This window comes from Salmo salar, chromosome 26 (genome assembly GCF_965601325.2).
Source record: "Salmo salar chromosome 26, fSalSal1, whole genome shotgun sequence".
NCBI classification, from domain to species: Eukaryota; Metazoa; Chordata; class Actinopteri; order Salmoniformes; family Salmonidae; genus Salmo; species Salmo salar.
This window is the reverse complement of record NC_138316.1, coordinates 56069187-56095000: the sequence shown is the minus strand read 5'-3', so window position 1 is coordinate 56095000 and position 25814 is coordinate 56069187. Positions and strand designations below refer to the sequence as shown.

The window sequence follows — 25814 nt, the reverse complement described above, 5'->3', positions numbered from 1 at the left end:
CTGACCACACAAAACCCCAGCTCTTCTGTTGCTGTATAACTAACATGGGGACTCGTTCTGACCACACAAAACCCCAGCTCTTCTGTTGCTGGGTAACTAACATGGGGACTCGTTCTGACCACACAAAACCCCAGCTCTTCTGTTGCTGTATAACTAACATGGGGACTCGTTCTGACCACACAAAACCCCAGCTCTTCTTTTGCTGTGTAACTAACATGGGGACTCGTTCACGTTCTGACCACACAAAACCCCAGCTCTTCTGTTGCTGTGTAACTAACATGGGGACTCGTTCTGACCACACAAAACCCCAGCTCTTCTGTTGCTGGGTAACTAACATGGGGACTCGTTCTGACCACACAAAACCCAAGCTCTTATGTCGCTGTATAACTAACATGGGGACTCGTTCTGACCACACAAAACCCCAGCTCTTCTGTTGCTGTGTAACTAACATGGGGACTCGTTCACGTTCTGACCACACAAAACCCCAGCTCTTCTGTTGCTGTGTAACTAACATGGGGACTCGTTCACGTTCTGACCACACAAAACCCCAGCTCTTCTGTTGCTGTATAACTAACATGGGGACTCGTTCACCTTCTGACCACAGAAAACCCCAGCTCTTCTGTTGCTGTGTAACTAACATGGGGACTCGTTCACGTTCTGACCACACAAAACCCCAGCTCTTCTGTTGCTGTATAACTAACATGGGGACTCGTTCTGACCACACAAAACCCCAGCTCTTCTGTTGCTGTGTAACTAACATGGAGACTCGTTCACGTTCTGACCACACAAACCCCCAGCTCTTCTGTTGCTGTATAACTAACATGGGGACTCGTTCTGACCACACAAAACCCCAGCTCTTCTGCTGCTGTATAACTAACATGGGGACTCGTTCACGTTCTGACCACACAAAACCCCAGCTCTTCTGTTGCTGGGTAACTAACATGGGGACTCGTTCTGACCACACAAAACCCCCAGCTCTTCTGTTGCTGGGTAACTAACATGGGGACTCGTTCACCTTCTGACCACACAAAACCCCAGCTCTTCTGTTGCTGTGTAACTAACATGGGGACTCGTTCACGTTCTGACCACACAAAACCCCAGCTCTTCTGTTGCTGGGTAACTAACATGGGGACTCGTTCACGTTCTGACCACACAAAACCCCAGCTCTTCTGTTGCTGTATAACTAACATGGGGACTCGTTCACGTTCTGACCACACAAAACCCCAGCTCTTCTGTTGCTGTATAACTAACATGGGGACTCGTTCTGACCACACAAAACCCCAGCTCTTCTGTTGCTGGGTAACTAACATGGGGACTCGTTCTGACCACACAAAACCCCAGCTCTTCTGTTGCTGTGTAACTAACATGGGGACTCGTTCTGACCACACAAAACCCCAGCTCTTCTGTTGCTGGGTAACTAACATGGGGACTCGTTCTGACCACACAAAACCCCCAGCTCTTCTGTTGCTGGGTAACTAACATGGGGACTCGTTCACCTTCTGACCACACAAAACCCCCAGCTCTTCTGTTGCTGTGTAACTAACATGGGGACTCGTTCTGACCACACAAAACCCCAGCTCTTCTGTTGCTGGGTAACTAACATGGGGACTCGTTCACGTTCTGACAACACAAAACCCCCAGCTCTTCTGTTGCTGTATAACTAACATGGGGACTCGTTCTGACCACACAAAACCCCAGCTCTTCTGTTGCTGGGTAACTAACATGGGGACTCGTTCACGTTCTGACCACACAAAACCCCAGCTCTTCTGTTGCTGGGTAACTAACATGGGGACTCGTTCACGTTCTGACCACACAAAACCCCAGCTCTTCTGTTGCTGTATAACTAACATGGGGACTCGTTCACGTTCTGACCACACAAAACCCCAGCTCTTCTGTTGCTGTATAACTAACATGGGGACTCGTTCTGACCACACAAAACCCCAGCTCTTCTGTTGCTGGGTAACTAACATGGGGACTCGTTCACGTTCTGACCACACAAAACCCCAGCTCTTCTGTTGCTGTATAACTAACATGGGGACTCGTTCTGACCACACAAAACCCCAGCTCTTCTGTTGCTGGGTAACTAACATGGGGACTCGTTCACGTTCTTACCACACAAAACCCCAGCTCTTCTGTTGCTGTATAACTAACATGGGGACTCGTTCACGTTCTGACCACACAAAACCCCAGCTCTTCTGTTGCTGTATAACTAACATGGGGACTCGTTCACGTTCTGACCACACAAAACCCCAGCTCTTCTGTTGCTGTGTAACTAACATGGGGACTCGTTCTGACCACACAAAACCCCAGCTCTTCTGTTGCTGGGTAACTAACATGGGGACTCGTTCTGACCACACAAAACCCAAGCTCTTATGTCGCTGTATAACTAACATGGGGACTCGTTCTGACCACACAAAACCCCAGCTCTTCTGTTGCTGTATAACTAACATGGGGACTCGTTCACCTTCTGACCACACAAAACCCCAGCTCTTCTGTTGCTGGGTAACTAACATGGGGACTCGTTCTGACCACACAAAACCCCCAGCTCTTCTGTTGCTGTGTAACTAACATGGGGACTCGTTCTGACCACACAAAACCCCAGCTCTTCTGTTGCTGGGTAACTAACATGGGGACTCGTTCACGTTCTGACCACACAAAACCCCAGCTCTTCTGTTGCTGGGTAACTAACATGGGGACTCGTTCACGTTCTGACCACACAAAACCCCAGCTCTTCTGTTGCTGGGTAACTAACATGGGGACTCGTTCACGTTCTGACCACACAAAACCCCAGCTCTTCTGTTGCTGGGTAACTAACATGGGGACTCGTTCTGACCACACAAAACCCCAGCTCTTCTGTTGCTGTATAACTAACATGGGGACTCGTTCACGTTCTGACCACACAAAACCCCCAGCTCTTCTGTTGCTGTATAACTAACATGGGGACTCGTTCTGACCACACAAAACCCCAGCTCTTCTGTTGCTGTATAACTAACATGGGGACTCGTTCTGACCACACAAAACCCCAGCTCTTCTGTTGCTGTGTAACTAACATGGGGACTCGTTCTGACCACACAAAACCCCAGCTCTTCTGTTGCTGGGTAACTAACATGGGGACTCGTTCACGTTCTAACCACACAAAACCCCAGCTCTTCTGTTGCTGGGTAACTAACATGGGGACTCGTTCTGACCACACAAAACCCCAGCTCTTCTGTTGCTGGGTAACTAACATGGGGACTCGTTCACGTTCTGACCACACAAAACCCCAGCTCTTCTGTTGCTGTATAACTAACATGGGGACTCGTTCACGTTCTGACCACACAAAACCCCAGCTCTTCTGTTGCTGTATAACTAACATGGGGACTCGTTCACGTTCTGACCACACAAAACCCCAGCTCTTCTGTTGCTGTGTAACTAACATGGGGACTCGTTCTGACCACACAAAACCCCAGCTCTTCTGTTGCTGGGTAACTAACATGGGGACTCGTTCTGACCACACAAAACCCAAGCTCTTATGTCGCTGTATAACTAACATGGGGACTCGTTCTGACCACACAAAACCCCAGCTCTTCTGTTGCTGTATAACTAACATGGGGACTCGTTCACCTTCTGACCACACAAAACCCCAGCTCTTCTGTTGCTGGGTAACTAACATGGGGACTCGTTCTGACCACACAAAACCCCCAGCTCTTCTGTTGCTGTGTAACTAACATGGGGACTCGTTCTGACCACACAAAACCCCAGCTCTTCTGTTGCTGGGTAACTAACATGGGGACTCGTTCACGTTCTGACCACACAAAACCCCAGCTCTTCTGTTGCTGGGTAACTAACATGGGGACTCGTTCACGTTCTGACCACACAAAACCCCAGCTCTTCTGTTGCTGGGTAACTAACATGGGGACTCGTTCACGTTCTGACCACACAAAACCCCAGCTCTTCTGTTGCTGGGTAACTAACATGGGGACTCGTTCTGACCACACAAAACCCCAGCTCTTCTGTTGCTGTATAACTAACATGGGGACTCGTTCACGTTCTGACCACACAAAACCCCCAGCTCTTCTGTTGCTGTATAACTAACATGGGGACTCGTTCTGACCACACAAAACCCCAGCTCTTCTGTTGCTGTATAACTAACATGGGGACTCGTTCTGACCACACAAAACCCCAGCTCTTCTGTTGCTGTGTAACTAACATGGGGACTCGTTCTGACCACACAAAACCCCAGCTCTTCTGTTGCTGGGTAACTAACATGGGGACTCGTTCACGTTCTAACCACACAAAACCCCAGCTCTTCTGTTGCTGGGTAACTAACATGGGGACTCGTTCTGACCACACAAAACCCCAGCTCTTCTGTTGCTGGGTAACTAACATGGGGACTCGTTCACGTTCTGACCACACAAAACCCCAGCTCTTCTGTTGCTGGGTAACTAACATGGGGACTCGTTCTGACCACACAAAACCCCAGCTCTTCTGTTGCTGGGTAACTAACATGGGGACTCGTTCTGACCACACAAAACCCCAGCTCTTCTGTTGCTGTATAACTAACATGGGGACTCGTTCACCTTCTGACCACACAAAACCCCAGCTCTTCTGTTGCTGGGTAACTAACATGGGGACTCGTTCTGACCACACAAAACCCCAGCTCTTCTGTTGCTGTATAACTAACATGGGGACTCGTTCACGTTCTGACCACACAAAACCCCAGCTCTTCTGTTGCTGGGTAACTAACATGGGGACTCGTTCACGTTCTGACCACACAAAACCCCAGCTCTTCTGTTGCTGGGTAACTAACATGGGGACTCGTTCACGTTCTGACCACACAAAACCCCAGCTCTTCTGTTGCTGGGTAACTAACATGGGGACTCGTTCACGTTCTGACCACACAAAACCCCAGCTCTTCTGTTGCTGGGTAACTAACATGGGGACTCGTTCACGTTCTGACCACACAAAACCCCAGCTCTTCTGTTGCTGGGTAACTAACATGGGGACTCGTTCTGACCACACAAAACCCCAGCTCTTCTGTTGCTGGGTAACTAACATGGGGACTCGTTCTGACCACACAAAACCCCAGCTCTTCTGTTGCTGTATAACTAACATGGGGACTCGTTCACGTTCTGACCACACAAAACCCCAGCTCTTCTGTTGCTGGGTAACTAACATGGGGACTCGTTCTGACCACACAAACCCCAGCTCTTCTGTTGCTGTATAACTAACATGGGGACTCGTTCTGACCACACAAAACCCCCAGCTCTTCTGTTGCTGGGTAACTAACATGGGGACTCGTTCTGACCACACAAAACCCCCAGCTCTTCTGTTGCTGTATAACTAACATGGGGACTCGTTCTGACCACACAAAACCCCAGCTCTTCTGTTGCTGTATAACTAACATGGGGACTCGTTCACGTTCTGACCACACAAAACCCCAGCTCTTCTGTTGCTGGGTAACTAACATGGGGACTCGTTCACGTTCTGACCACACAAAACCCCAGCTCTTCTGTTGCTGGGTAACTAACATGGGGACTCGTTCTGACCACACAAAACCCCCAGCTCTTCTGTTGCTGTATAACTAACATGGGGACTCGTTCTGACCACACAAAACCCCAGCTCTTCTGTTGCTGGGTAACTAACATGGGGACTCGTTCACGTTCTGATCACACAAAACCCCAGCTCTTCTGTTGCTGGGTAACTAACATGGGGACTCGTTCTGACCACACAAAACCCCCAGCTCTTCTGTTGCTGTATAACTAACATGGGGACTCGTTCTGACCACACAAAACCCCAGCTCTTCTGTTGCTGTGTAACTAACATGGGGACTCGTTCTGACCACACAAAACCCCAGCTCTTCTGTTGCTGGGTAACTAACATGGGGACTCGTTCTGACCACACAAAACCCCCAGCTCTTCTGTTGCTGGGTAACTAACATGGGGACTCGTTCTGACCACACAAAACCCCAGCTCTTCTGTTGCTGTATAACTAACATGGGGACTCGTTCTGACCACACAAACCCCCAGCTCTTCTGTTGCTGTATAACTAACATGAGGACTCGTTCACCTTCTGACCACACAAAACCCCAGCTCTTCTGTTGCTGTATAACTAACATGGGGACTCGTTCTGACCACACAAAACCCCAGCTCTTCTGTTGCTGGGTAACTAACATGGGGACTCGTTCACGTTCTGACCACACAAAACCCCAGCTCTTCTGTTGCTGGGTAACTAACATGGGGACTCGTTCACGTTCTGACCACACAAAACCCCAGCTCTTCTGTTGCTGTATAACTAACATGGGGACTCGTTCTGACCACACAAAACCCCAGCTCTTCTGTTGCTGGGTAACTAACATGGGGACTCGTTCACGTTCTGACCACACAAAACCCCAGCTCTTCTGTTGCTGTATAACTAACATGGGGACTCGTTCTGACCACACAAAACCCCAGCTCTTCTGTTGCTGGGTAACTAACATGGGGACTCGTTCACGTTCTTACCACACAAAACCCCAGCTCTTCTGTTGCTGTATAACTAACATGGGGACTCGTTCACGTTCTGACCACACAAAACCCCAGCTCTTCTGTTGCTGTATAACTAACATGGGGACTCGTTCTGACCACACAAAACCCCAGCTCTTCTGTTGCTGTATAAATAACATGGGACTCGTTCACGTTCTGACCACACAAAACCCCAGCTCTTCTGTTGCTGTATAACTAACATGGGGACTCGTTCACGTTCTGACCACACAAAACCCCAGCTCTTCTGTTGCTGTATAACTAACATGGGGACTCGTTCTGACCACACAAAACCCCAGCTCTTCTGTTGCTGGGTAACTAACATGGGGACTCGTTCTGACCACACAAAACCCAAGCTCTTATGTCGCTGTATAACTAACATGGGGACTCGTTCTGACCACACAAAACCCCAGCTCTTCTGTTGCTGTATAACTAACATGGGGACTCGTTCACCTTCTGACCACACAAAACCCCAGCTCTTCTGTTGCTGGGTAACTAACATGGGGACTCGTTCTGACCACACAAAACCCCCAGCTCTTCTGTTGCTGTGTAACTAACATGGGGACTCGTTCTGACCACACAAAACCCCAGCTCTTCTGTTGCTGGGTAACTAACATGGGGACTCGTTCACGTTCTGACCACACAAAACCCCAGCTCTTCTGTTGCTGGGTAACTAACATGGGGACTCGTTCACGTTCTGACCACACAAAACCCCAGCTCTTCTGTTGCTGGGTAACTAACATGGGGACTCGTTCACGTTCTGACCACACAAAACCCCAGCTCTTCTGTTGCTGGGTAACTAACATGGGGACTCGTTCTGACCACACAAAACCCCAGCTCTTCTGTTGCTGTATAACTAACATGGGGACTCGTTCACGTTCTGACCACACAAAACCCCCAGCTCTTCTGTTGCTGTATAACTAACATGGGGACTCGTTCTGACCACACAAAACCCCAGCTCTTCTGTTGCTGTATAACTAACATGGGGACTCGTTCTGACCACACAAAACCCCAGCTCTTCTGTTGCTGGGTAACTAACATGGGGACTCGTTCTGACCACACAAAACCCCAGCTCTTCTGTTGCTGGGTAACTAACATGGGGACTCGTTCACGTTCTGACCACACAAAACCCCAGCTCTTCTGTTGCTGGGTAACTAACATGGGGACTCGTTCTGACCACACAAAACCCCAGCTCTTCTGTTGCTGGGTAACTAACATGGGGACTCGTTCTGACCACACAAAACCCCAGCTCTTCTGTTGCTGTATAACTAACATGGGGACTCGTTCACCTTCTGACCACACAAAACCCCAGCTCTTCTGTTGCTGGGTAACTAACATGGGGACTCGTTCTGACCACACAAAACCCCAGCTCTTCTGTTGCTGTATAACTAACATGGGGACTCGTTCACGTTCTGACCACACAAAACCCCAGCTCTTCTGTTGCTGGGTAACTAACATGGGGACTCGTTCACGTTCTGACCACACAAAACCCCAGCTCTTCTGTTGCTGGGTAACTAACATGGGGACTCGTTCACGTTCTGACCACACAAAACCCCAGCTCTTCTGTTGCTGGGTAACTAACATGGGGACTCGTTCACGTTCTGACCACACAAAACCCCAGCTCTTCTGTTGCTGGGTAACTAACATGGGGACTCGTTCTGACCACACAAAACCCCAGCTCTTCTGTTGCTGTATAACTAACATGGGGACTCGTTCACGTTCTGACCACACAAAACCCCAGCTCTTCTGTTGCTGGGTAACTAACATGGGGACTCGTTCTGACCACACAAAACCCCAGCTCTTCTGTTGCTGTATAACTAACATGGGGACTCGTTCACGTTCTGACCACACAAAACCCCAGCTCTTCTGTTGCTGGGTAACTAACATGGGGACTCGTTCTGACCACACAAAACCCCAGCTCTTCTGTTGCTGGGTAACTAACATGGGGACTCGTTCACGTTCTGACCACACAAAACCCCAGCTCTTCTGTTGCTGGGTAACTAACATGGGGACTCGTTCTGACCACACAAAACCCCAGCTCTTCTGTTGCTGGGTAACTAACATGGGGACTCGTTCTGACCACACAAAACCCCAGCTCTTCTGTTGCTGTATAACTAACATGGGGACTCGTTCACGTTCTGACCACACAAAACCCGAGCTCTTCTGTTGCTGGGTAACTAACATGGGGACTCGTTCTGACCACACAAACCCCAGCTCTTCTGTTGCTGTATAACTAACATGGGGACTCGTTCTGACCACACAAAACCCCCAGCTCTTCTGTTGCTGGGTAACTAACATGGGGACTCGTTCTGACCACACAAAACCCCCAGCTCTTCTGTTGCTGTATAACTAACATGGGGACTCGTTCTGACCACACAAAACCCCAGCTCTTCTGTTGCTGTATAACTAACATGGGGACTCGTTCACGTTCTGACCACACAAAACCCCAGCTCTTCTGTTGCTGGGTAACTAACATGGGGACTCGTTCACGTTCTGACCACACAAAACCCCAGCTCTTCTGTTGCTGGGTAACTAACATGGGGACTCGTTCTGACCACACAAAACCCCCAGCTCTTCTGTTGCTGTATAACTAACATGGGGACTCGTTCTGACCACACAAAACCCCAGCTCTTCTGTTGCTGGGTAACTAACATGGGGACTCGTTCACGTTCTGATCACACAAAACCCCAGCTCTTCTGTTGCTGGGTAACTAACATGGGGACTCGTTCTGACCACACAAAACCCCCAGCTCTTCTGTTGCTGTATAACTAACATGGGGACTCGTTCTGACCACACAAAACCCCAGCTCTTCTGTTGCTGTGTAACTAACATGGGGACTCGTTCTGACCACACAAAACCCCAGCTCTTCTGTTGCTGGGTAACTAACATGGGGACTCGTTCTGACCACACAAAACCCCCAGCTCTTCTGTTGCTGGGTAACTAACATGGGGACTCGTTCTGACCACACAAAACCCCAGCTCTTCTGTTGCTGTATAACTAACATGGGGACTCGTTCTGACCACACAAACCCCCAGCTCTTCTGTTGCTGTATAACTAACATGAGGACTCGTTCACCTTCTGACCACACAAAACCCCAGCTCTTCTGTTGCTGTATAACTAACATGGGGACTCGTTCTGACCACACAAAACCCCAGCTCTACTGTTGCTGTATAACTAACATGGGGACTCGTTCACCTTCTGACCACACAAAACCCCAGCTCTTCTGTTGCTGTATAACTAACATGGGGACTCGTTCTGACCACACAAAACCCCAGCTCTTCTGTTGCTGGGTAACTAACATGGGGACTCGTTCTGACCACACAAACCCCAGCTCTTCTGTTGCTGGGTAACTAACATGGGGACTCGTTCTGACCACACAAAACCCCCAGCTCTTCTGTTGCTGGGTAACTAACATGGGGACTCGTTCTGACCACACAAAACCCCAGCTCTTCTGTTGCTGTGTAACTAACATGGGGACTCGTTCTGACCACACAAAACCCCAGCTCTTCTGTTGCTGGGTAACTAACATGGGGACTCGTTCTGACCACACAAAACCCCCAGCTCTTCTGTTGCTGGGTAACTAACATGGGGACTCGTTCTGACCACACAAAACCCCAGCTCTTCTGTTGCTGTATAAATAACATGAGGACTCGTTCACCTTCTGACCACACAAAACCCCAGCTCTTCTGTTGCTGTATAACTAACATGGGGACTCGTTCTGACCACACAAAACCCCAGCTCTTCTGTTGCTGGGTAACTAACATGGGGACTAGTTCTGACCACACAAAACCCCAGCTCTTCTGTTGCTGTATAACTAACATGGGGACTCGTTCTGACCACACAAAACCCCAGCTCTTCTGTTGCTGTATAACTAACATGAGGACTCGTTCACGTTCTGACCACACAAAACCCCAGCTCTTCTGTTGCTGGGTAACTAACATGGGGACTCGTTCTGACCACACAAAACCCCAGCTCTTCTGTTGCTGGGTAACAAACATGGGGACTCGTTCTGACCACACAAAACCCCAGCTCTTCTGTTGCTGGGTAACAAACATGGGGACTCGTTCTGACCACACAAAACCCCAGCTCTTCTGTTGCTGGGTAACTAACATGGGGACTAGTTCTGACCACACAAAACCCCAGCTCTTCTGTTGCTGGGTAACTAACATGGGGACTCGTTCTGACCACACAAAACCCCAGCTCTTCTGTTGCTGGGTAACTAACATGGGGACTCGTTCTGACCACACAAAACCCCAGCTCTTCTGTTGCTGTATAACTAACATGGGGACTCGTTCTGACCACACAAAACCCCCAGCTCTTCTGTTGCTGGGTAACTAACATGGGGACTCGTTCTGACCACACAAAACCCCAGCTCTTCTGTTGCTGTATAACTAACATGGGGACTCGTTCTGACCACACAAAACCCCCAGCTCTTCTGTTGCTGGGTAACTAACATGGGGACTCGTTCTGACCACACAAAACCCCAGCTCTTCTGTTGCTGGGTAACTAACATGGGGACTAGTTCTGACCACACAAAACCCCAGCTCTTCTGTTGCTGGGTAACTAACATGGGGACTCGTTCTGACCACACAAAACCCCAGCTCTTCTGTTGCTGTATAACTAACATGGGGACTCGTTCTGACCACACAAAACCCCCAGCTCTTCTGTTGCTGGGTAACAAACATGGGGACTCGTTCTGACCACACAAAACCCCAGCTCTTCTGTTGCTGGGTAACTAACATGGGGACTAGTTCTGACCACACAAAACCCCAGCTCTTCTGTTGCTGGGTAACTAACATGGGGACTCGTTCTGACCACACAAAACCCCAGCTCTTCTGTTGCTGGGTAACTAACATGGGGACTAGTTCTGACCACACAAAACCCCAGCTCTTCTGTTGCTGTATAACTAACATGGGGACTCGTTCTGACCACACAAAACCCCCAGCTCTTCTGTTGCTGGGTAACTAACATGGGGACTCGTTCTGACCACACAAAACCCCAGCTCTTCTGTTGCTGTATAACTAACATGGGGACTCGTTCTGACCACACAAAACCCCCAGCTCTTCTGTTGCTGGGTAACTAACATGGGGACTCGTTCTGACCACACAAAACCCCAGCTCTTCTGTTGCTGGGTAACTAACATGGGGACTAGTTCTGACCACACAAAACCCCAGCTCTTCTGTTGCTGGGTAACTAACATGGGGACTCGTTCTGACCACACAAACCCCCAGCTCTTCTGTTGCTGGGTAACTAACATGGGGACTCGTTCTGACCACACAAAACCCCAGCTCTTCTGTTGCTGGGTAACTAACATGGGGACTCGTTCACGTTCTGACCACACAAAACCCCAGCTCTTCTGTTGCTGTATAACTAACATGGGGACTCGTTATGACCACACAAAACCCCCAGCTCTTCTGTTGCTGGGTAACTAACATGGGGACTCGTTCTGACCACACAAAACCCCAGCTCTTCTGTTGCTGGGTAACTAACATGGGGACTCGTTATGACCACACAAAACCCCAGACACCTGGACCTGTTCTCTCTTTGGCTCCAGGGCATCCTGCAGACAGAGCTGGGCTCCAGGGCGTCTACCAGACAGAGCTGGGTTCAGGGTGTCTACCAGACAGAGCTGGGCTCAGGGTGTCTACCAGACAGAGCTGGGCTCCAGGGCTACCAGACAGAGCTGGGCTCAGGGTGTCTACCAGACAGAGCTGGGCTCAGGGTGTCTACCAGACAGAGCTGGGCTCAGGGCGTCTACCAGACAGAGCTGGGCTCAGGGCGTCCTCCAGACAGAGCTGGGCTCAGGGCATCCTCCAGACAGAGCTGGGCTCAGGGCGTCTACCAGACAGAGCTGGGCTCAGGGCGTCCTCCAGACAGAGCTGGGCTCAGGGCGTCCTACAGACAGAGCTGGGCTCAGGGCGTCTACCAGACAGAGCTGGGCTCAGGGCGACCTCCAGACAGAGATGGGCTCAGGGCGTCCTCCAGACAGAGATGGGCTCAGGGCGTCCTCCAGACAGAGCTGGGCTCAGGGCGTCCTGCAGACAGAGCTGGGCTCAGGGCGTCCTCCAGACAGAGCTGGGCTCAGGGCGTCTACCAGACAGAGCTGGGCTCAGGGCGACCTCCAGACAGAGATGGGCTCAGGGCGTCCTCCAGACAGAGCTGGGCTCAGGGCGTCCTCCAGACAGAGCTGGGCTCAGGGTGACCTCCAGACAGAGCTGGGCTCAGGGCGTCCTGCAAACAGAGCTGGGCTCAGGGCGTCCTCCAGACAGAGCTGGGCTCAGGGCGTCTACCAGACAGAGCTGGGCTCAGGGCGTCCTCCAGACAGAGATGGGCTCAGGGCGTCCTCCAGACAGAGCTGGGCTCAGGGCGTCCTGCAGACAGAGCTGGGCTCAGGGCGTCCTCCAGACAGAGCTGGGCTCAGGGCGTCTACCAGACAGAGCTGGGCTCAGGGCGACCTCCAGACAGAGATGGGCTCAGGGCGTCCTCCAGACAGAGCTGGGCTCAGGGCGTCCTCCAGACAGAGCTGGGCTCAGGGTGACCTCCAGACAGAGCTGGGCTCAGGGCGTCTACCAGACAGAGCTGGGCTCAGGGCGTCTACCAGACAGAGCTGGGCTCAGGGCGTCCTGCAGACAGAGCTGGGCTCAGGGCGACCTCCAGACAGAGCTAGCTTGCAGTAATCACTATGAAAGAAGTGTGTCTTGTGACCTTTATGTTAAGAAGGTGAGAAGGTAGTGCTGCTCTCCCCATAAGGCTGACTGACCCACAGGACACCACTACATCTGGGACTTCCTTATTCCTTTCAATACGCTCCAGGAACATTCTATTGGCCAGTCAGCCAGCCAGTCACAAAGACCCTTTATATCTGTACCTTTAGTGTCCATCTAACATCCCTCTCTCTCTCCATCTCTCTCTACCCCTCTGTTTCCATCCATCTCTCTCTATCCCTCTCTCTCCATATCTCTCTCCATCCCTCTCTCCATACCTTTCTACATCCATCTCTCTCCATCTCCCTCTCTCCATCCCTCTCTCTCCATCTCTCTCTACATCCATCTCTCTCCATCCCTCTCTCCATCCCTCTCCCCATCTCTCTCTCTCTCCATCTCTCTCTCTCCATCCCTCTCTCTCCCCATCTTTCTCTTCATCTCCCTCTCCATCTCTCTCTCCCCATCTCTCTCTCTCTCCATCTCTCTCTCTTCATCTCTCTCTCTCTCCATCTCTCTCTCCATCCCTCTCTCTCCATCTCTCTCTCCATCCCTCTCTCCCCATCTCTCTCTCCATCTCTCTCTCCATCTCTCCCTCTCCATCTCTCTCTCCATCCCTCTCTCTCCATCTCTCTCTCCATCCCTCTCTCTCTCCATCTCTCTCTCCATCTCTCTCCCCATCTCTCTCTCCATCTCTCTCTCCATCTCTCTCTCCTTCTCTCTCTCCATCTCTCTCTCCATCTCTCTCTCCATCTCTCTCTTCATCTCTCTCTTCATCTCTCTCCATCTCTCTCTCCATCTCTCTCTCCAGCTCTCTCTCCATCTCTCTCTCCATCTCTCTCTCTCCATCTCTCTCTTCATCTCTCTCCATCTCTCTCTCCATCTCTCTCTCCATCCCTCTCTCTCCATCTCTCTCTCCATCCCTCTCTCTCCATCCCTCTCTCTTCATCTCCCTCTCCATCCCTCCCTCTCCATCCCTCTCTCTCCATCTCTCTCCCCATCTCTCTCTCCATCTCTCTCTTCATCCCTCTCTCCCCATCTCTCTCTCCATCTCTCTCCCCATCTCTCTCTCCATCTCTCTCTCCATCTCTCTCCCCATCTCTCTCTCCATCCCTCTCTCTCCATCTCTCTCTCCATCCCTCTCTCTCCATCTCTCTCTCATCCCTCTCTCTCCATCTCTCTCTTCATCTCTCTCTCCATCTCTCTCTCCATCTCTCTCCCCATCTCTCTCTCCATCTCTCTCTCCATCTCTCTCCCCATCTCTCTCTCCATCTCTCTCCCCATCTCTCTCTCCATCTGTCTCTCCATCCCTCTCTCTCCATCTCTCTCCCCATCTCTCTCTCCATCTCACCCGAAGCCGGAGCAGAACCTGAAGAAGATGAAGAACCCGTATCCCTGAGCAAAGCAAGACAGGAAGCTGAAGACACAGTCGATGGCTAGACAGTAGATCAGACACTTCCTACGGCCCATCTTATCCGCCAGGCTGCCCCACACGAACGCCCCCACCATCATCGACACGTACACCAGCAGACCTGAGACAGAGAGAGAGAGAGAGAGAGAGAGAGAGAGAGAGAGAGAGAGAGAGAGAGAGAGAGAGAGAGAGAGAGAGAGAGAGAGAGAGAGAGAGAGAGAGAGAGACAGAGAGAGAGAGAGAGACAGAGAGAGAGAGAGACAGAGAGAGAGAGAGAGAGAGAGAGAGACAGAGAAACGCAGCTCTGTCAATAAAGGCAGAGACTCTGGAGGATTGATAATTTGGTACAAATCAGAACTACAAAAATCTAATTGATCCCCTCAAAATTGGTAAATATCACATTTGATTAAAACTGAAAAAAGAACTTGTACTGACAGAAAAAGATGTGTTCCTTTGTGCAATATATTTCCCCCCCCTCAGAATCCCCATATTACTCAGAGGAGATATCCCCCCCTCAGAATCCCCATATTACTCAGAGGAGATATCCCCCCCTCAGAATCCCCATATTACTCAGAGGAGATATTCCCCCCCCTCAGAATCCCCATATTACTCAGAGGAGATATCCCCCCCTCAGAATCCCCATATTACTCAGAGGAGATATTCCCCCCCTCAGAATCCCCATATTACTCAGAGGAGATATTCCCCCCCTCAGAATCCCCATATTACTCAGAGGAGATATTCCCCCCTCAGAATCCCCATATTACTCAGAGGAGATATTCCCCCCTCAGAATCCCCATATTACTCAGAGGAGATATCCCCCCCTCAGAATCCCCATATTACTCAGAGGAGATATTCCCCCCTCAGAATCCCCATATTACTCAGAGGAGATCTTCCCCCCCTCAGAATCCCCATATTACTCAGAGGAGATATTCCCCACCCTCAGAATCCCCATATTACTCAGAGGAGATATTCCCCCCCCTCAGAATCCCCATATTACTCAGAGGAGATCTCCCCCCCCTCAGAATCCCCATATTACTCAGAGGACATATTCCCCCCCTCAGAATCCCCATATTACTCAGAGGAGATATCCCCCCCTCAGAATCCCCATATTACTCAGAGGAGATATCCCCCCCTCAGAATCCCCATATTACTCAGAGGAGATATCCCCCCCTCAGAATCCCCATATTACTCAGAGGAGATATCCCCCCTCAGAATCCCCATATTACTCAGAGGAGATATCCCCCCTCAGAATCCCCATATTACTCAGAGGAGATATTCCCCCCTCAGAATCCCCATATTACTCAGAGGAGATATTCCCCCCCTCAGAATCCCCATATTACTCAGAGGAGATATTCCCCCCTCAGAATCCCCATATTACTCAGAGGAGATATTCCCCCCCTCAGAATCCCCATATTACTCAGAGGAGATATTCCCCCTCAGAATCCCCATATTACTCAGAGGAGATCTTCCCCAGCCTTGAGGAAGAGACGTGCCATTTCCAGGCCCAGGGAAATGTGCTCATCTGTGGGGACACAAATTCGCTCACAGGAACACTACCTGATCTAACGAGCACACGAGGGGACAGCTTTATTACAGGCCATACTGTTTCTAACTGTCTTAATCTCCCCCATAGAAACAACAGTGACGGCACCGTCAACAAAAACGGAAGGGATCTGTTGCAGCTCTGTAGAAGCCTGGGTCTGTACTTTGTCAATGGTAGGTTACGAGGGGACTCTTTGGGGAGATTCACCTACTGCTCACCTCTTGGCCACAGTACAGTAGACTATATGATCACAGACATGGACCCTTTCTCTCTCAGCTCATTCACTGTCAAGCCACTAACACCTCTGTCTGATCACAGCCAAATGACGTTGTTCCTCAAAAGAACAGACATGGAAACAACCACACATTCCCAGCCCAGTAAGCTGTACAACATCAGAAATTCATACAGATGGGCCCGAAACAGCACAGAAGAATAGCAGACAGCAACCTGGAACCAAAATATCCAAACCCTCTTAGATAACTTCCTGGATAGCACATCCACTCACAGTAAAGAAGGCATCAATCTAGCAGTGCAACACATCAACTATATATTCGAGGGACAATGTCGGACAAACCAACCAACCTGCACATGTCCTCTATGCTTATTGTTATTGTTCATCATATGGTTAATTTGACCCTTGATTATTGTTGTTACTGTTGTCTTGTCGACAATATTCGGCAATATGTACAGTACATTGTTACGTCATGCCAATAAAGCAAATTGAATTGAATTGTGAGAGAGAGAGCGAGAGAGACAGAGAGACAGAGAGAGACAGACAGACAGACAGACAGACAGACAGACAGACAGACAGACAGACAGACAGACAGACAGACAGACAGACAGACAGACAGACAGACAGGGGGAGAGAGAGACAGACAGACAGACAGAGAGACAGACAGACAGACAGACAGACAGACAGACAGACAGACAGACAGACAGACAGACAGACAGACAGACAGACAGACAGACAGACAGACAGACAGACAGACAGACAGACAGACAGACAGACAGGGGGAGAGAGAGACAGACAGACAGAGAGACAGACAGACAGACAGACAGACAGACAGACAGACAGACAGACAGACAGACAGACAGACAGACAGACAGACAGACAGACAGACAGACAGACAGACAGACAGACAGACAGAGAAAGAGACAGAGGTATTAGTACTGCCAGGGACACAGACGGACGGACGGACGGACGGACGGACGGACAGACGGACAGACAGACAGACAGTATATTATCCCCACACCTAATCTCATTCTGTCAATCAATGCTCACAGTAGAGTAATGTTGTGCTGCCAGACTTCACCCAGTGACTCAATGCTCACAGTAGAGTGGACGTCCTCTCGTCCAATAGGAGGCTCACTTTGACACATTGTCCTGTTGACCTGGTCTTACTGCATTAGGAAAAAGGGAAAGTTCAAGATATCCTTCCAAAAAAGATATGTGAATTCGCCCACATTCACTGATATGAATCTTGAGCTACAAAGCAAAATCTATGTTGTATTTTTGGGGGGGTTTAAATGTGTGTGAAGTCAAAGCAAAGTGACAAAATCTAGCAATACACAGTGACATAATCTGGGTTAAAACAACAACTTCTAAATGAAGACAGAGATACATTTGGATGTTAACATACTGACAACAACTTCTAAATGAAGACAGAGGGATCCATTTGGATGTTAATTGACACACTAACAACAACTTCTAAATGAAGACAGAGGGATCCATTTGGATGTTAACATACTGACAACAACTTCAAAATGAAGACAGAGGGATCCATTTGGATGTTAATTGACACACTAACAACAACTTCTAAATGAAGACAGAGGGATCCATTTGGATGTTAACATACTGACAACAACTTCTAAATGAAGACAGAGGGATCCATTTGGATGTTAACATACTGACAACAACTTCAAAATGAAGACAGAGGGATCCATTTGGATGTTAATTGACACACTAACAACAACTTCTAAATGAAGACAGAGGGATCCATTTGGATGTTAACATACTGACAACAACTTCTAAATGAAGACAGAGGGATCCATTTGGATGTTAATTGACACACTAACAACAACTTCTAAATGAAGACAGAGGGATCCATTTGGATGTTAACATACTGACAACAACTTCAAAATGAAGACAGAGGGATCCATTTGGATGTTAACATATTAACAACAACTTCAAAATGAAGACAGAGGGATCCATTTGGATGTTAACACACTGACAACAACTTCAAAATGAAGACAGAGGGATCCATTTGGATGTTAACACACTGACAACATGATTCCTAGATGATGCTGAGTATTATAGAGGTTAAAGCCTATGAAATGTTACCAAACTATTTTACATTGAAAATGAGCAACTTTTTAATTATGTGGGTCATTTTGATTGGCATCGCTAACTAGTGGGTCATTTTGATTGGCGGCGCTAACTAGTGGCTCATTTTGATTGGCAGCGCTAACGAGTGGGTCATTTTGATTGGCGGCGCTAACGAGTGGGTCATTTTGATTGGCGGCGCTAACTAGTGGCTCATTTTGATTGGCAGCGCTAACTAGTGGCTCATTTTGATTGGCAGCGCTAACTAGTGGCTCATTTTGATTGGCAGCGCTAACTAGTGGCTCATTTTTTTTGGGAATCCTCCAATCAGAGTGCAGAGATATTGGTCTTGAACACTCCAGTCTGCCTTTCTAAAACATTTTGGAAAAACATGGCTGCCATTTTGAACTGAAGTGAGAGAACATCAGTGCTGGTGTATGTCAGTAGAACCCTCGGCCGTCGTAGGAAGTGGACCAAAATGCAGCGAGTACGTGAATGCTCATATTTATTTTATTACAAAAACAACGACAGCTAACAGTCTTGCAGGCTAACCCTAGCAGTGCACGAATACAACTTCCCACAAAGGGACAGGTGAAAAACAGGGCTACCTAAGTATGACTCCCAATCAGCAACAACGATGTACAGCTGTTCCTGATTGAGAGCCATACCAGGCCAACACATAGAAATACACAACATAGATAGAGCATAGAATACGACACATAGAACATGACCCAAAAACCTGGGAATACTCTAACCAAACACCCCTCTACATAAACACATATCCCAACAAACCCCGAACCACATAAAACAAACACCCCCCTGCCACGTCCTGACCAAACTACAAGAACAAATAACCCCTATACTGGTCAGGACGTGACACACCTACAGTATGTCTCATCTCTCTCAGGTCTCCACTGTCCTGGGTTCATACTACAGCCCTAATTACAGTGGGGTAACTCAGGTCTCCACTGTCCTGGGTTTATACTGCAGTCCTAATTACAGTGGGGTAACTCAGGTCTCCACTGTCCTGGGTTTATACTACAGCCCTAATTACAGTGGGGTAACTCAGGTCTCCACTGTCCTGGGTTCATACTACAGCCCTAATTACAGTGGGGTAACTCAGGTCTCCACTGTCCTGGGTTCATACTGCAGTCCTAATTACAGTGGGGTAAACAGCTTATCTTAGACTAGAGGCTTGTGTTGCTGTGCTGTGCTGTCAGTGCACCTCACGGTGGATTAGTATCCTTCGAAACGCTACCCGTTACAAACGGTATGTCCTTGTACCAGGCCTCAGGCATCACAGTTAGCCTTCTACCAGGTCACAGCTGGAGGGGCTGGGGGAGGGGCTGGGGGAGGGGCTGGGGGAGGGGCTGGGGCTGGGGCTGGGGGAGGGGCTGGGGGAGGGGCTGGGGGAGGGGCTGGGGCTGGGGCTGGGGGAGGGGCTGGGGGAGGGGCTGGGGCTGGGGCTGGGGGAGGGGCTGGGGGAGGGGCTGGGGGAGGGGCTGGGGCTGGGGCTGGGGGAGGGGCTGGGGGAGGGGCTGGGGGAGGGGCTGGGGCTGGGGGAGGGGGAGGGGCTGGGGGAGGGGCTGGGGCTGGGGCTGGGGGAGGGGCTGGGGGAGGGGCTGGGGGAGGGGCTGGGGGAGGGGCTGGGGCTGGGGGAGGGGCTGGGGGAGGGGCTGGGGCTGGGGCTGGGGGAGGGGCTGGGGGAGGGGCTGGGGGAGGGGCTGGGGCTGGGGCTGGGGGAGGGGCTGGGGCTGGGGGAGGGGCTGGGGGAGGGGCTGGGGCTGGGGGAGGGGCTGGGGGAGGGGCTGGGGGAGGGGGAGGGGCTGGGGCTGGGGCTGGGGGAGGGGCTGGGGCTGGGGCTGGGGGAGGGGCTGGGGCTGGGGCTGGGGGAGGGGCTGGGGGAGGGGCTGGGGGAGGGGCTGGGGGAGGGGCTGGGGCTGGGGCTGGGGCTGGGGCTGGGGGAGGGGCTGGGGGAGGGGCTGGGGCTGGGGCTGGGGGAGGGGCTGGGGGAGGGGCTGGGGAGGGGCTGGGGCTGGGGGAGGGGCTGGGGCTGGGGGAGGGGGAGGGGCTGGGGGAGGGGCTGGGGCTGGGGCTGGGGGAGGGGCTGGGGGAGGGGCTGGGGGAGGGGCTGGGGGAGGGGCTGGGGCTGGGGCTGGGGGAGGGGCTGGGGCTGGGGCTGGGGGAGGGGGAGGGGCTGGGGCTGGGGGAGGGGCTGGGGGAGGGGCTGGGGCTGGGGCTGGGGGAGGGGCTGGGGCTGGGGCTGGGGGAGGGGCTGGGGGAGGGGCTGGGGGAGGGGCTGGGGCTGCCAGGTCTGTCTCGCTGTCCCTGCTCACTCCAGCTGGATGCTGTAATATTTCTGTTGTGATGCTGTGATACTGGCAGGAAGTAGCTGCCACATCTTCCTGTGATATACTTTCTATAAGGTGGAAGCTCGCAGCAGTCTCCCCAATACAGTATATCTATTAGCTCGCAGCAGTCTCTCCAATACAGTATATCTATTAGCATGCAGCAGTCTCCCCAATACAGTATATCTATTAGCATGCAGCAGTCTCCCCAATACAGTATATCTATTAGCACGCAGCAGTCTCCCCAATACAGTATATCTATTAGCATGCAGCAGTCTCCCCAATACAGTATATCTATTAGCTCGCAGCAGTCTCCCCAATACAGTATATCTATTAGCTCGCAGCAGTCTCCCCAATACAGTATATCTATTAGCATGCAGCAGTCTCCCCAATACAGTATATCTATTAGCATGCAGCAGTCTCCCCAATACAGTATATCTATTAGCATGCAGCAGTCTCCCCAATACAGTATATCTATTAGCATGCAGCAGTCTCCCCAATACAGTATATCTATTAGCATGCAGCAGTCTCCCCAATACAGTATATCTGTTAGCTCGCAGCAGTCTCCCCAATACAGTATATCTATTAGCATGCAGCAGTCTCCCCAATACAGTATATCTATTAGCACGCAGCAGTCTCCCCAATACAGTATATCTATTAGCATGCAGCAGTCTCCCCAATACAGTATATCTATTAGCATGCAGCAGTCTCCCCAATACAGTATATCTATTAGCATGCAGCAGTCTCCCCAATACAGTATATCTATTAGCTCGCAGCAGTCTCCCCAATACAGTATATATATCTATTAGCATGCAGCAGTCTCCCCAATACAGTATATCTATTAGCACGCAGCAGTCTCCCCAATACAGTATATCTATTAGCTCGCAGCAGTATCCCCAATACAGTATATCTATTAGCATGCAGCAGTCTCCCCAATACAGTATATCTATTAGCATGCAGCAGTCTCCCCAATACAGTATATCTATTAGCTCGCAGCAGTCTCCCCAATACAGTATATCTATTAGCTCGCAGCAGTCTCCCCAATACAGTATATCTATTAGCATGCAGCAGTCTCCCCAATACAGTATATCTATTAGCATGCAGCAGTCTCCCCAATACAGTATATCTATTAGCATGCAGCAGTCTCCCCAATACAGTATATCTATTAGCATGCAGCAGTCTCCCCAATACAGTATATCTATTAGCATGCAGCAGTCTCCCCAATACAGTATATCTATTAGCTCGCAGCAGTCTCCCCAATACAGTATATCTATTAGCATGCAGCAGTCTCCCCAATACAGTATATCTATTAGCACGCAGCAGTCTCCCCAATACAGTATATCTATTAGCATGCAGCAGTCTCCCCAATACAGTATATCTATTAGCATGCAGCAGTCTCCCCAATACAGTATATCTATTAGCATGCAGCAGTCTCCCCAATACAGTATATCTATTACCTCGCAGCAGTCTCCCCAATACAGTATATATATCTATTAGCATGCAGCAGTCTCCCCAATACAGTATATCTATTAGCATGCAGCAGTCTCCCCAATACAGTAAATCTATTAGCTCGCAGCAGTCTCCCCAATACAGTATATCTATTAGCATGCAGCAGTCTCCCCAATACAGTATATCTATTAGCACGCAGCAGTCTCCCCAATACAGTATATCTATTAGCATGCAGCAGTCTCCCCAATACAGTATATCTATTAGCATGCAGCAGTCTCCCCAATACAGTATATCTATTAGCATGCAGCAGTCTCCCCAATACAGTATATCTATTAGCTCGCAGCAGTCTCCCCAATACAGTATATATATCTATTAGCATGCAGCAGTCTCCCCAATACAGTATATCTATTAGCACGCAGCAGTCTCCCCAATACAGTATATCTATTAGCTCGCAGCAGTATCCCCAATACAGTATATCTATTAGCATGCAGCAGTCTCCCCAATACAGTATATCTATTAGCACGCAGCAGTCTCCCCAATACAGTATATCTATTAGCATGCAGCAGTCTCCCCAATACAGTATATCTATTAGCACGCAGCAGTCTCCCCAATACAGTATATCTATTAGCATGCAGCAGTCTCCCCAATACAGTATATCTATTAGCTCGCAGCAGTCTCCCCAATACAGTATATCTATTAGCATGCAGCAGTCTCCCCAATACAGTATATCTATTAGCATGCAGCAGTCTCCCCAATACAGTATATCTATTAGCATGCAGCAGTCTCCCCAATACAGTATATCTATTAGCATGCAGCAGTCTCCCCAATACAGTATATCTATTAGCATGCAGCAGTCTCCCCAATACAGTATATCTATTAGCATGCAGCAGTCTCCCCAATACAGTATATCTATTAGCATGCAGCAGTCTCCCCAATACAGTATATCTATTAGCTCGCAGCAGTCTCCCCAATACAGTATATCTATTAGCATGCAGCAGTCTCCCCAATACAGTATATCTATTAGCACGCAGCAGTCTCCCCAATACAGTATATCTATTAGCATGCAGCAGTCTCCCCAATACAGTATATCTATTAGCATGCAGCAGTCTCCCCAATACAGTATATCTATTAGCATGCAGCAGTCTCCCCAATACAGTATATCTATTAGCTCGCAGCAGTCTCCCCAATACAGTATATATATCTATTAGCATGCAGCAGTCTCCCCAATACAGCATATCTATTAGCATGCAGCAGTCTCCCCAATACAGTAAATCTATTAGCTCGCAGCAGTCTCCCCAATACAGTATATCTATTAGCATGCAGCAGTCTCCCCAATACAGTATATCTATTAGCACGCAGCAGTCTCCCCAATACAGTATATCTATTAGCATGCAGCAGTCTCCCCAATACAGTATATCTATTAGCATGCAGCAGTCTCCCCAATACAGTATATCTATTAGCATGCAGCAGTCTCCCCAATACAGTATATCTATTAGCTCGCAGCAGTCTCCCCAATACAGTATATATATCTATTAGCATGCAGCAGTCTCCCCAATACAGTATATCTATTAGCACGCAGCAGTCTCCCCAATACAGTATATCTATTAGCTCGCAGCAGTATCCCCAATACAGTATATCTATTAGCATGCAGCAGTCTCCCCAATACAGTATATCTATTAGCACGCAGCAGTCTCCCCAATACAGTATATCTATTAGCATGCAGCAGTCTCCCCAATACAGTATATCTATTAGCACGCAGCAGTCTCCCCAATACAGTATATCTATTAGCATGCAGCAGTCTCCCCAATACAGTATATCTATTAGCTCGCAGCAGTCTCCCCAATACAGTATATCTATTAGCATGCAGCAGTCTCCCCAATACAGTATATCTATTAGCATGCAGCAGTCTCCCCAATACAGTATATCTATTAGCATGCAGCAGTCTCCCCAATACAGTATATCTATTAGCATGCAGCAGTCTCCCCAATACAGTATATCTATTAGCATGCAGCAGTCTCCCCAATACAGTATATCTATTAGCACGCAGCAGTCTCCCCAATACAGTATATCTATTAGCATGCAGCAGTCTCCCCAATACAGTATATCTATTAGCATGCAGCAGTCTCCCCAATACAGTATATCTATTAGCACGCAGCAGTCTCCCCAATACAGTATATCTATTAGCATGCAGCAGTCTCCCCAATACAGTATATCTATTAGCTCGCAGCAGTCTCCCCAATACAGTATATCTATTAGCATGCAGCAGGCTCCCCAATACAGTATATCTATTAGCTCGCAGCAGTCTCCCCAATACAGTATATCTATTAGCATGCAGCAGTCTCCCCAATACAGTATATCTATTAGCATGCAGCAGTCTCCCCAATACAGTATATCTATTAGCACGCAGCAGTCTCCCCAATACAGTATATCTATTAGCACGCAGCAGTCTCCCCAATACAGTATATCTATTAGCACGCAGCAGTCTCCCCAATACAATATATCTATTAGCATGCAGCAGTCTCCCCAATACAGTATATCTATTAGCATGCAGCAGTCTCCCCAATACAGTATATCTACTAGCTCGCAGCAGTCTCCCCAATACAGTATATCTATTAGCTCGCAGCAGTCTCCCCAATACAGTATATCTATTAGCATGCAACAGTCTCCCCAATACAGTATATCTATTAGCTCGCAGCAGTCTCCCCAATACAGTATATCTATTAGCTCGCAGCAGTTTCCCCAATACAGTATATCTATTAGCTCGCAGCAGTCTCCCCAATACAGTATATCTATTAGCATGCAGCAGTCTCCCCAATACAGTATATCTATTAGCATGCAGCAGTCTCCCCAATACAGTATATCTATTAGCTCGCAGCAGTCTCCCCAATACAGTATATCTATTAGCTCGCAGCAGTCTCCCCAATACAGTATATCTATTAGCATGCAGCAGTCTCCCCAATACAGTATATCTATTAGCACGCAGCAGTCTCCCCAATACAGTATATCTATTAGCATGCAGCAGTCTCCCCAATACAGTATATATATTAGCATGCAGCAGTCTCCCCAATACAGTATATCTATTAGCTCGCAGCAGTCTCCCCAATACAGTATATCTATTAGCTCGCAGCAGTCTCCCCAATACAGTATATCTATTAGCATGCAGCAGTCTCCCCAATACAGTATATCTATTAGCATGCAGCAGTCTCCCCAATACAGTATATCTATTAGCATGCAGCAGTCTCCCCAATACAGTATATCTATTAGCATGCAGCAGTCTCCCCAATACAGTATATCTATTAGCTCGCAGCAGTCTCCCCAATACAGTATATCTATTAGCATGCAGCAGTCTCCCCAATACAGTATATCTATTAGCACGCAGCAGTCTCCCCAATACAGTATATCTATTAGCACGCAGCAGTCTCCCCAATACAGTATATCTATTAGCACGCAGCAGTCTCCCCAATACAGTATATCTATTAGCATGCAGCAGTCTCCCCAATACAGTATATCTATTAGCATGCAGCAGTCTCCCCAATACAGTA

At 49.3% G+C, this 25814-nt stretch overlaps 1 protein-coding gene across 1 annotated transcript in view; it reads right to left on the bottom strand.

The window, feature by feature from the left end:
* The window catches only part of sv2ba (synaptic vesicle glycoprotein 2Ba), a 51162-nt gene that overhangs the window by 16774 nt on the left and 8574 nt on the right, over window positions 1-25814 (bottom strand). The window contains exon 3 of the mRNA XM_082969884.1: window positions 14550-14730. Coding sequence (XP_082826010.1) covers window positions 14550-14730 — 181 coding nt within the window. The remainder of the gene's footprint in view (window positions 1-14549; window positions 14731-25814) is intronic.